A 12,414-nucleotide genomic window follows, 5' to 3' on the forward strand; every position below is an offset into this window, starting at 1 on the left:
TGTGAGTCAGAATTTACTTGGCAGCAAACAACAGCAGTAGCGTGTAAGAAGGACTCTTTTTTTTTTTTGATGACTCACTTTGGAAAATTCACTTTTCAAAGAACCAAAAAGGCTGCTTTAGGGGATGGTAGTAGGCAGAGAAGGGGAGCTATTAACTGATTGTTGTTGTTTGCTGTCAAGTCAGAACCTACTGATAGCTGACGTGCCAGTGGGTTTTTAGAGGCTGTAAGTCACAGAGTACATTGCCTATCCTTCTCCCACAGAGCTGCTGGTGGATTCGAAGTGTGTGCCTTTGGGATTGCAGCACAGCTTCCTGACCCCTAGGCCACCAGAGCTCCCAGTAGCTGATGCGTTTAAAGACAAACTTGTAATCGAAAAGAGCGATTTCAAAGGCTGCTTGTAAGATTATCAAATCTTTTCAAAATTTAATACAGAAATAAGTTATACACGCACATATTCTTGCCACATGACCCCTGGATTTTCTTTTAGTAAGAGGAAAATACGACAGCAACCTTCAAACTGACAACTGACTTTAAGTACAAAGTTATCTTGTGAAAACAATCATGCCAAAAATAAAAGAACAGGCTCTTCTCACCCTGAATGGCTTCCCAGGGGCTGTGGCTGGAGCTAAATGTGATCATGGCAATGGGAGTTCCGCCTTTCTAGGACATAGCACGTCCCAACTGAGACTGTATACCTCAGACTCAGGAGTATCAAGCAAACAAAAGAGCAGTTGCTAAATTATGGATTGATTTCAGCATTATTGACAAATTTTCTGATGCCTTTGCCTGATCATCTGTAGTACTCGTGTTACAAAAATAGCATTTGTACAGAATGTATTCATGTGCAAAGCAGATCATTTATTTAGCACTAGGACCAAATTATAAAAACATCCATTCCATTTTAAAACAGGCAATTTAAAAACATTTCTGTCATTCTACGTTTACATGAAGACATTTGGACAATCTGGATACTCAACTCTATTATCATTTCCTTGTAAAACAAAGGGATTTTCCCCCCACTGCTTGTGGAGTGCTGAAAGGGAAGCAGAGCTGCAGAACACTGTCCTCACACAGTCCAGCTGGGCCCCGGAAATGCTGTTTCTTTCACTCAGCCCGAGGCTCCTTCGTGAGCTCCGGGGGAAGGTTTCTGGTTTTCCCAAAACCTATTCCAAGGAAACGGTCAGGAATCCATGTGCAATAACGTTTGCAAAATTGACTGCAGTGGTAAACACTTAAGCTTTGTCTCTTAAATTTGGCCCATAAAAACTCAAATAAAGCTCTTGATACTCAGCAATCCCACTCTTGATTTCTAAATATAGTCAAGGCTGGGAAGCTCTCTCTTTTTTTTTTTTTTTTTTGAGGGCTAGGGCAGGGAACAAGGACAAGCCATGGATGCTGGGAAGCTCTCTTTAATAACTACTCTGTAAGGCCACACCTCTCTCCAACAGCTTTTCTAGAGGAGGAAGGGAATGAACTGTGACGATGCTCTCTGAAAACACCAGTGACAAAAACAAGCAGTTTAATCACCTCCTTACAAGCTGACTGGAGGGAGGGTGATGTGAATTCCCGTTGAGCAAGCCCTCATTTCAGATGATGAAAGCAGTATCTTCTCCTCTTAAAGGTCATTTATCTGCTTTTTTCTATTTCCTTTCTCATATTTGGCCACTTTATGGATGTCAGGATAACTCCCCACAGACAGGGAATATTCACAAGTAAGGCCCGAATCTCAAGGGTCTTGCCCTTCCTATGAGAAAAAGGAAGGGGAGACCAAGATGCTGAAGAGAACATCTGTAAGCAGCCAAGATGCCCAATTTTACCTGAGGGCTAGTGAACAGATCATCTGAGGCTCTCCAAGTTCCCAGATGCAAGGAATACCAACTTCAATTCGACTGTGATGATCATTGGCTGTGCATATTAATTATCCTTAATTGGGAAGGACTTGGCTTTCTCTTCAGCTGGGTTCTTGGGCTAATCAGGGGTCAACACAGGAGGGAAGTCCTGGAAGACTCACAGGACAGGGCCAAAGGCCATTTCCCCTTCAATCCACAGGGGGCAGCTCCGTGTCCTGGCGCTCAGGCGTCCATGTCAGTGAACTTTCTCTTCTTGAAATTCTGCACAAGACTGGAAGCCGTGATCTGAGAAGCCTGCCCCTTCTCCCAGCACTGAAAGTCGTTCAGCCCTTTCTGGCCTGTTTGAAATAAGCCCCTCTCCATTTCATCAAGCCTGGCCACTAGTGCTGATGTGTCTTCGTTGTAAGCATTCTGAGATGAGTCCATGATGCGGCGAAAACGGCCAACAAATGTCTGAAGGAAAAGGAGTAGGAGAAATCAGCGCTTGCTTCGAATCTCATAAAGCCAGACCCATTCTTACGCCGAGCAGCCAGCAACAGGCTTTCTCACCTGATGTTTCACAACTGTCAAACCTCAACTTATTTGTGAAACAGGCTGTTGGGAAACTCCGTGTAGGAATATATGATATGTAAAGCCAATGGCTCACAAACAGTAAACACCTTGAAAAATATTACCTACATAACCTATCATTGCTATCGGTAGCACAGGCCATGCAATTTTCAGGCAGGGGAGAGTCTGATATGACTGAATACCATTCCTTTTTTTTTCTCAGCACAGAGCGGAGATACAGAGGGCCTCCCTATGGATGTGGCTTTACTGCAAGGCCCTGAGCCCAAGCCACAAGCCCCTGCCTCCGTTTCTTTAACTGTTTGATAGTGATGCCACCTAATACATAAAGCAACTCAAAGCTAAATTACATTAAAGCAGTCACAAAAAAAAGAAAGAAAAAATATAGCTCACATCAAAAAGGAAAGAAGACAGGAGCCCAATTAACAAACACATCATCCCGAGGACAGTTTGGGACAAATGCATTTTCAGTGTTTCTCACTTGGCCTTCACAGGATCATGAGCTAGAAATGCTCTAGTAATGTGGTCTTTCCTTCCCGCTACAGAGTTCCTGGGTGGTGGAAACTGTTAATGTGTTGAGCAACTAACAGAAAGGTGGAAGGTTTGAGTCTGGGGTGGTCCCTGGAGTGTACCCCTATACTTTGACACATGGTATTATTACAAGTCGGGTGACATGGCAGCAAAGATTGGCTGGCTGCCTACAGTCTACTATTGATTCAAAACATAAATTTTGTTGCTATGAGTCGCAAACGACTCCACCGCACATAACAACAACAACTGAAACAACCAATGAACTCCTTTAAGCATGTATCTGTTCAGTGCTGTGGTTCACCTTTATTTGGGACATAGACCTAGTTGAGGGATTACTGGATAAAACGGTATTTCTAGTCCCAACTTTCTTCTCTTTTTTTAATTTGTTATGTGCCATTGAATTGGATCTGACTGGCACAGGAGGGGACTGCCCCTCCTTCTCCAGCGGAGCATCTGGTAGATTTGAACTGCACGCCTTCGGGATTGCAGCACAGCTACTTGCCACTAGGCCATCAGGGCTCCCCTAGTTCCAACTTTCTAAGGCAGTGCCAAATTGCTTTCCATAGTGGTTGCACCATTTTACATTCCCCCCAATAGCTAGAACCCTTAGCAAGCAAACATGGGAAACAAGTGATAAGTCATATTTAACAAGTGCATTTCATTAGCAGACACACACCTAATTCAGGCTGACCTAGAATAATACTCTATAGATCATACACCCCACTGAATAAGAGGGACTGTACATTTCTCAAGCCATGGCTGGCTCCTGGGAAATGTACAGTTCCACAAATATGACATATGTTACTTGCCTGAAGGAGAGACTGGGAAATGTCTGTATTCTCTGGACTGTCAAAATACAAGAGTTGGGAGCCAAAGCCGTAGAAATGCGGCCCCATCTTATGGAGGTCCACCACGTTGGCATCTGCACTGAATATAGTCCTCCAACCCTCCTGATAGATCTTGGGGAGTTCCACAGATAGGATCCGCCGCTTTCTGTCAAAAAGTCCTTTTGCCAGCCACAAGGGAATTTCAAGCTTCGTGCCCTGTATCAACCAAGAACACAGATTTTTTAAACTTCTTTTTTTTTTAAATTTATTATTTTAGGGGAGCTCTGGTGGCCTAGTGGCAAGGAGCTGCAACTACAATCCCAGAGGCGCACGGTTCGAATCCACCAGATGCTCTGCCGGGGAAGGAGGGACAATCTCCTCCTGTACCAGTCAGATCTGATTTGACGGTACATGCACACAAAATAATAAAATAAAAAAATATTCATTATTTTGTGTGTGTGTACCATCAAATCGGATCTGACTGGTACAGAAGCCTGTCCCTCTTTCTCCAGCGGAGCATCTGGTGGATTTGAACCACTCTTCCTCTGGGATTGCAGTGCAGCTTCTTGCCACTAGGCCCACCAGAGCTCGCCAAGAATACAGATTTTTTTAAAAAACTAGACAGCTAGCATACTAAATGTGTGAGACACACAGGAAATGAACCCTGCTTTTGACAGTGCTGACTGTTATCTTCCGGGGCATGACTGTCAAGTGGAGACCTGGCTTCAATGTGAATCAAACAGCGTGTGGGTTGAAGTTTGTTGAAGTTTTATGACGTGATGGGCTAGAAAGAGAAAAGGGACTTGTAGGACAAAAATGTAGTATAATGGGGAAATTCTTCAGTGCTTTCAAATGTCATTTTTTCGTGAAAAGATACAAAGGAAAGCAGCTCCCATTCCACCGTTTCCAGACATAGTGAACAGCGACTTTGTGTCGTCAGCATTCCCACTCTTCCCCTTCATCCACTTACTCTCCCTGTCTACAACCTTCTCATTTGTGTTAGGAAATAGTTATCGACCCTTTGGCTTTACCTGTTCTTTGCCTCTACAGATAAGAGCAGAACTGTCCCAGAAGGATTTCAAGGCAACAGTAATCTTTATGGAAGCAGATGGTCACATCTTTCTCCCATGGAGGAGTTGGCTGATTTGAACCACTGAACTTTTGCTTAAGTAGCCAACCACTTTCATCACTCGTGTGCCAGCAAGGCACCGTTTGTTTTTATTGTTGTTGTTGATTGCCGTCGACTCGAGCACGAATCACAGTGACTCTATAATTAAAAGGCCTAATGCTTTTCCATAACTCTTGCTGTTTCTCCAAGTTTATAATTTCCAGAGGCATGCGGTTTAGGAAGTGGATGCCACTCCTGCTTCCAATTGGTCTTATACAGACACATTTTTTAAGTGAAATTCTTAAGGATGACAGTCTTTACTGCATGAGACAATCTCTTCCTGTGCAACTTACTGCCTTTAAAAACCTGCTGAAGGGTCAGCTATGGGTCAGTTCCAACTTGATGGTAAAGAATAACAACAAACTTTTTGTTTTTGTTTATAGACATGGTAGACAGTGTTTGGTTGAACTCCCCCATTAAAACAAGCTTGGAAGCAGGAGTGGCATCCACTTCCGAAAGATCTTGCCTCCGGAAATTCTATGAACTTGGAGAAACGATGAAAGTTATACAAGTGTCTTTCGTTCATAGAGTCGTTATGAGTCGTCTATGACTAGATAGCACTTAACAACAACAAGGGTGACTTTAAGGGATGGTTTCAATTCCAGGTACAATGAGAAACTCGGGGCCATCATCTTGGGGACTCTTCCAGTCTTAATATGCCCATTAAGTCTGGATTCTGTAAGAATCTGATGTTCTGTTGCACATTTTTCTCCCTTTTCACTAGGATGCATCTACTGGGTCCCCGACTAGAACATTCAGTAGTGGGAGCAGGATACCATCTACATCTGGTGTTAAGGCGGAGGGGTCAGTGGTTCATGGAAACAAGGTCGTATAGTCCACTTCATTCTCTGATTCTTGGGTTTCCTTCTTTCTTTTTTATTCCCGATGAATAAAGACTCAGTGGTGTTGATACGTGCCATTGGGTCAGAAGTGACTCACAGCAGACTCTCTGGTGGGTTTCAGAGGCTGTAAATCGCCCAAGAGGAGCTTATCCAGCTTTCTGCTGGTGGTGGATTTGAACTGCCTGCATTTAGGCAGGGAGCACGGCTCCTTCCCCACAAGGCTGTAGCTGTATCGTAGGTGGCTGCTTAAAAGCTTTTAAAACCCCAGACACTGCTCCGTATATCGGGAGGCAGAATGTAAACTTTAAGAACCATATTATTTTATACCAATTGTCTGGATTGTTCCACATGGTTACGTTTATAACTGAGTAGTATAAATAATGAGAGCTCTGGTGGCCTAGTGACAAGAAGCTGCGCTGCAATCCCAAAGGCACATGGTTTGAGGCCATCAGCTGCGCCATGGCGAGAAGGATGGGCATTCTCCTCCCGTGTGATTAACAGCCTCTGAAAACCTGCTGGAGGGGAGGGTCAGCTATAGGTTGGTTCTGACTTTACGGTACACAACACCACCAGTATAAATATTGTTCAATTGCAGGAACTCCAGAAGTATAAAAATCATTTTTAATCTCTTTGAACAGTCAGTATCTACTCCATATATGCATAGTGTGAGTGTTTCCTATGAGCGGAGGAGCCCTGGTGGAGTAGTCTATAGCTTGTTGTTGTCATTGTTATGTGCTATCGAGTCGCCTGCGACTCATAGCGACCTTATGTACAACAGTCCCAAACCCAACTCTATCCTGTGCCAATCTCACTGTCTCCGAAAACACTAAGCCCCGTTACCCCAGTCACTGAATCAATCCATCTCATTGAGAGTCTTCCTCTCTTGCGCTGTCCCTCCACCCTCCCTAGCATGACGTCCCTCTCCAAGGACTGATTCTGCGTTGCAACATGCCAAAGTATGTCAGACGAAGCTTCAGAATCCTTGACTCCAAGGAGCATTCTGGCACCACCTTCTCCAGGACAAACCTGTTTGTTCTCCTAGCAGTCCATGGTATATTTAACACTCTTCTCCAGCACCACAGCTCAAAGGCATCAATTCTCCTTCTATTACCCCTAGTCATTGCCCAGCTTTCAGATGCCTAGCAAGTGAATGCAAAGACCTGTAGCTTACTTCACTACAAACCAAAAGAGTGTGTGTCTACAGTCATCTCAATCTACTAGCAGCTCTAAAGGAGAAAGATGAACAGTCTCTTCTCATCAAGATTTAAGATTTACAGTCTTGGAAACCTGAGGGGAGGTTGAACCCACTCGTTGGTAATGAGTTTTTTAGTTTTTGAAAATATTACCCTGAGGAAGCTCTGGTGGCCTAGTGGCAAGAAGCTGCACTGCAATCCCAGAGGTATGCGGTTCGAATCCACCAGATGCTCTGCTGGAGCAGGAGGGACAATCTCCTTCTGTACCAGTCAGATCCGATTAGAAAGCACACCCACACCCACAAAAAATAACAATTTAAAAAAATGAAAATACTACCCTGGCTGCAGGATGATGTAAAAATAAAAAAAACACCCAACAACAGCCCCACTCAGGCTGCAGCTCTTCCCATTTCATTTCAAGGTATAAATACCCCATTTAAGGTCAAGTTCTAGATAGTCTCTGACTTATAGTATATTCAAGTTATGGCAAACTCCACTCAAGACTTTCTGGAGGGTTTGTTTTTTGGTTTTTGTGCACCCAATATATTAGCACATATTAGTAATATGTATTACACGCAGTATTGCAGCACATCATTTGCTGATGTTATCCTCACCTATCTATTCTCAGATGTTCCAAGGTCAGATTTATTAAGACACTGATTATAAAAGGCAACAATGAAAACTAACAAAAAGAGGTATTTGGTTTACATTGTTTGTTGTTGTTGTTAGGTGCCCTTTGTGTTGACTAAGACTCACAGAGATCCTAGGAACAGATCTGAACCAGGTCCTATCCTGTGCCATCCTCATCTTCTCTGCTATCCTTCAGTCTATTGTTACAGGCACTAAGTAAAGCCATCTCGTTAAGGTTCTTTCTTTCCTTCGCTGACCCTCCACCTTTCCAAGCAGGTTATCATTTTCCAAGGAGCTATCATGCCCACTAAGATGCACAACAACCCTGTGAACAGCAGAGCTGAACCCTGCCCTGTCCTAAGCCATGCGCAATCATTGCCATGATCAAGTTCACAGCGGCAGTCACTGTGTCTGTCCATCTCACTGATCTGACTGCCCCTGATCCTCACCACTCCCACCCAACTCGCCTCCCTCCAAGAAAGATGGGCAATTTCCTCCTGCGGGATTCACTACTTTGAAAACCGGCTAGAGGATCAGCTATGAATCAGTTCCAACTAACGGACATTGGCTGAGTTGTTGAGTTGTCCTACAGAATCCAGAGCTGTTTTAAGGGGGAAATGACCAGAAACGTGGATCCTGATGTGTCGAGTAGAAGTTGAACACATCTTTTAAGTATTCAATACATGCAGGGAGGGCGGAGAGACGCAGCTGAATTTGGATAGTTTAGAGAAGGAAAAAATTTGTTCCAGGAAGCCTGATACCCAGGTAAATTTCGTTTCTGCACATCAGACCCAGAGACTGAGCTCGCCAACACCAGTGGACAGAATGCATCAGGGTGCACGGCCCGCTGCCTCCCCAAACTACAAATCCCAGAAGGTACCGCGGCGCGCCCCAGCAAGGTGAAGCCCCGAGGCCGCTGGGCCTGTCGGGAGTTGTCGTTTTCTGGCCGAGCCCAAGTCAAGAGACTTACTGGAAGGATCGTGCTGTCGTTCTCCGCACTTCCACTCCGGTCCGGGAAGAAAGCGCCGAGGCGAGGTATGGGAATCTCCGTGCGCACCGGCAGCTTCTCATGGGACATCAAGATGTCGTCCAGAGAAAGAAAGTTCTCCTCCGGCCCCAGCGCACCCGACTCTACCGGGAAATAAGCCTCGGACATGGCAGCAGCTTGGACTTCTCCGTCTCCCCTCGAGGATCTTAGGGAGGGAAGGATGTAAAAGGAGGAAGAGGCTTGGTCGGGATTGCTAAAGGGTGGAGGCTGCAGCAGCCGTCCGGCTGGATTGAAACGAATTCCCGCGCCCGGGGACGAGCTAGACCAGAGCAGTCGATCCAGAGGTGCCTGCGGCTCATTGTCCAGGCGGAAGCAGTCGATGGAGTGTGGGGATCCCAGGGACCTGGGTGGAGTCAGCTAGAGGGTGTGGTTTTCCTCTGTCACTGTGTACTGTGTAGGCTCTTGTTATACACGATCGTGTCGACTAGGACGCCTTCTCCTGCGTCATCCTCTCCAACTCCGACAGCCTCCAGTCCATTGCTACAGTCGCGGTCTAAGTACATCTAGTTTTGAATTCTGACCCTCCAACATTGCCAAGCACCGGCCACTCCTGACAACATGCCCACGTTATGACTGCTGATTTTGAACTTCTCTTTCCACAGATGTCAGATTCTTGTGCAGTCCATCAGATAAAGTCTATGTGTATAGTCGCTGTTTAATTTTTTTAAAAAAATGTATTTGCAATACATAAATTACTGCACAAATTCTATCAATGGATAACCGTGATTCGTTTCTGTTACCAAGTCCAGATTTTCCACTTTGCTATACCATCCATTTCTAATATATGCACAATTCATAGTCATAATTGAGACTGTCTCTGATAAGATAGATGTGTGACACGAGATAGAGTTGAGATGCAAGTTAATTTTTCAAATTCAGGGTGATGCTGATCCACTAAGGACGCACTGAGTCATTGCTGTGGCATCAGAACTGATTCCTGGCTGACTGTCCAGCGGGTTTTTGGAGGCTGTAAATTGCACGGGAGGAGACTGCCCATCTTTCTCCCTCAGAGCTGCTGGTGGATTCGAACCACCAGAGGGGAGCACTCTTTAGATTAGCAGTGCAACTCTATGGATCACACCACCAGACCCCTCTTACAGGGCAGTAAACTGGTTTTGTTGTTTTTAAATGTTGACATGCTTATGGTAGACCATTCATGATATACTGATGCCAAAAAAAGCATTATTTTTATAGGAAGATGAGAGTATTGGTTCTAAACTTAAATGTTGTTGCTGTTGTTTTGTGCCATCAAGTTGCCTGGTACTCAAAGCGACCCTATGTACAACAGCCCTAAACCACGCTCTGTCCTGTGCCAACCTCACTGTCTCTGACACACTTACCCCCACTAACCCAGTCACTGAATCAATCCACCTCATAGAGGGCCTTCCCCTCCTGCGCTGTCCCTCCACCCTCCCAAGCATGATGTCCCTCTCCAAGGACCGGTCCCTCCTTGCAACATGTCCAAAGTATGTCAGTCGGAGCTTCAGCTACAGAAGTTATTTTAATACCAAAGCAACAGGTCAGTGCTTAAAATAAAATCATATTGCTGTGTTTTTCTTTGTTAATGTCTTGACTCATCATAAAACTAATTGATTGGATATATTTTTAAAAATCCAACTCATTGTCATGGAGTCAGAGCTGACTCATAGCTAATGCTTCAGTGAGTTGCTGAGACTGTAAATCACACGGGAGGAATTTGCCTGTCTTTTTCCCCTCAGAGGCACTGGTGGATTTGAACCACCAGAGAGGAGTCATCTCTGGTTTAGCAGTACTGCTCCGTATAAACGAGAGTTCTCTATTGATTGTGTGTTGTTGTGTACCATAGAGTTGGAACCAACCCATAGCTGACCTTCCAGCAGGTTTTCAGACGCAGTTAATCGCATGGAGGAAATTGCCCATCTTTCTCAGCTGGTGGTCTTGAACCACGTGCCTTTGGGATTGCAGCACAGCTGCTTGTAAATAGGCTGTAGTGTTAATTTATGTAATGTGTCTTCTTTTTCAAGTCATAAATAAATAAGCTAGGAAAAAATAATGGAACTAGTGTAGGGCAGGGTTCAGAGCTATTGTGCATAGATAGTGAGTCACACTGTCCTCAGCAGCCCATAACAACAATGCAAGTTTGAGTTTATGATGGGAAACTACTGTCTTCATTTATTTGACAAAAGTGACAAAAGTAGCTTCTGAGGTACAGGTCTCTTTTAAGCTTATATTGGTAATAGCTATGAGTGCTGCTTTCTCTAAAAGAGTGGGAATTCCTTAGACCCAGCTAAGCCATCTCTGTATCAAGATTACATCAAGCAGGATTTCAGCATCTTTGAAATATGTAGAGTGTATTGCATACATTTACAATATACAGATTTTCCAGAATTCTAGAAGAGGTCTGCTAGCTCCTTAAAAAAAAAAAAAGAATAATTTTTCTAATGCGACCATTTCAAGCTTGCAGTAAGAGGCTTTGAAATGAAAGCAGCTTGAAATATCTTCTCTTGGATATCAATGCTTTCTAAATTTTTCCTATGATCAGAGAGGCTGAAATGCAAATGAAAAAAAAATTGAAATACAATTGACTTGGGAATAGAGGGTCAAGATTTACATTGGACTCCATTTTCCAGTGCTCAGTTTAGGCATTTTTCTGGACCCCCTTTTCATTTTTGTGGTTGACTGATCAGCAAATGTTGGCTCTACTGTCCTACGTTATCCAGCTCCTGACTATTTCGTGTCTCTTTGGTCCAGACCACCATCACCTCTCACTTGGATTTTTGCAGTAGCTTCCAATCTAATGTCCTCGCTTCTGCCTCTACCTCCTCTCCCTTTAGTCTGTCTTAACAGCCACAACTGATCCTTTTAAAGTATAACAGATCATGCCATTTCTGCACTGAAAATTCTCCAATAGCTTCCATCACATTCAGACGAAAGTTTAATGTCCTTCCCGCACATCTACAAGGCTCTGAATCATCTGTTAATTGTCTGATATCCCCTTCTGTCCTGCACCCCTTTTCCTTTCTTCTAGGCATGTAGCTTCTTAATGTTCCTGGAAGACCCTTGCATGCTCTCTCCTTAAGGCTTTTCCCTGTCATCACTTCTCGACTCAAAGAAGTTTGGGGGACTTCATCGACATAGTCCACAGAGAACGGCACTGACAACCCAACTACACTGCTAAGGGCAGACATCTCTGGTGGTCTGAATGCCCCAGCAGCTCCATGGGAGAAAGGTGGCTACTCTCTTTCCATTATAATTTACCTGCATGGCTGGTTCAATCCATATATCATTCAAGAGGCTGGACTTCGTGAAGAAGAATATGGCACTAAGACTGGAGGAAGATCAACAAATGGATAGAGAAACTCAGGTATATTCACACAATGGAATACTATGCTGCAATGAAAAACAAGGAACTCATGCAATATTATTCAAAATGGGTGACCTGGAGGACATTATGCTGAGTGAAATATCTCAGTCAAAAAAGGACAAATACTGCATGGTGCCACTGTTGTAAAAGAGGACTGAAATAGGGGTTGGAGGGAGACTGAGAAAGAGGGGCTATATAATGTATACTTCACTAAAACAGATGAGAGAGCTGTTTAAAAGGGATATATGATTAGGTATTATTGTCATGATAGGAGTCCAGAATGAAGGCAGCATAGTGGTATGGGCTTGGGGTGAGGGGTTGTATAGCAATGAAAGATTTTTTTTCTTTTACTTTGCAAAGAGAAGAGCGAACTGGGTGGGGAGGGGTGGGCAGGGAGAAAAGTGCAACAATGA

The 12,414-nt window shown here is 44.2% G+C and overlaps 1 protein-coding gene across 1 annotated transcript; it reads right to left on the reverse strand.

The window, feature by feature from the left end:
- Positions 1–2,074: 2,074 nt before the first annotated feature.
- On the reverse strand, positions 2,075–8,766 carry GINS3 (GINS complex subunit 3 (Psf3 homolog)). Its single transcript, XM_006878915.1, has 3 exons — positions 8,581–8,766; positions 3,760–3,993; positions 2,075–2,305 (listed from the first exon to the last, which is right to left on the reverse strand). Exons 1-3 carry the CDS (start codon positions 8,764–8,766, stop codon positions 2,075–2,077), a joined length of 651 nt encoding a protein of 216 aa, XP_006878977.1.
- Positions 8,767–12,414: the final 3,648 nt, after the last annotated feature.

The sequence above is a fragment of the Elephantulus edwardii genome, unplaced genomic scaffold (genome assembly GCF_000299155.1).
Source record: "Elephantulus edwardii isolate Elephantulus edwardi_28Jun2011 unplaced genomic scaffold, EleEdw1.0 scaffold00001, whole genome shotgun sequence".
In the NCBI taxonomy this organism is placed as follows: Eukaryota; Metazoa; Chordata; class Mammalia; order Macroscelidea; family Macroscelididae; genus Elephantulus; species Elephantulus edwardii.

Excerpts from the sequence above, each read along its gene's own strand:
- GINS3 (XM_006878915.1), bottom strand. The coding sequence starts at position 8,766 with ATGTCCGAGGCTTATTTCCCGGTAGAGTCGGGTGCGCTGGGGCCGGAG. Across the intron at positions 3,994-8,580 it reads ACGACAGCACGATCCTTCCA|GGCACGAAGCTTGAAATTCC; the intron begins GTAAGTCTCTTG and ends TGGTTGATACAG. Across the intron at positions 2,306-3,759 it reads TTTCCCAGTCTCTCCTTCAG|ACATTTGTTGGCCGTTTTCG; the intron begins GCAAGTAACATA and ends CTTTTCCTTCAG.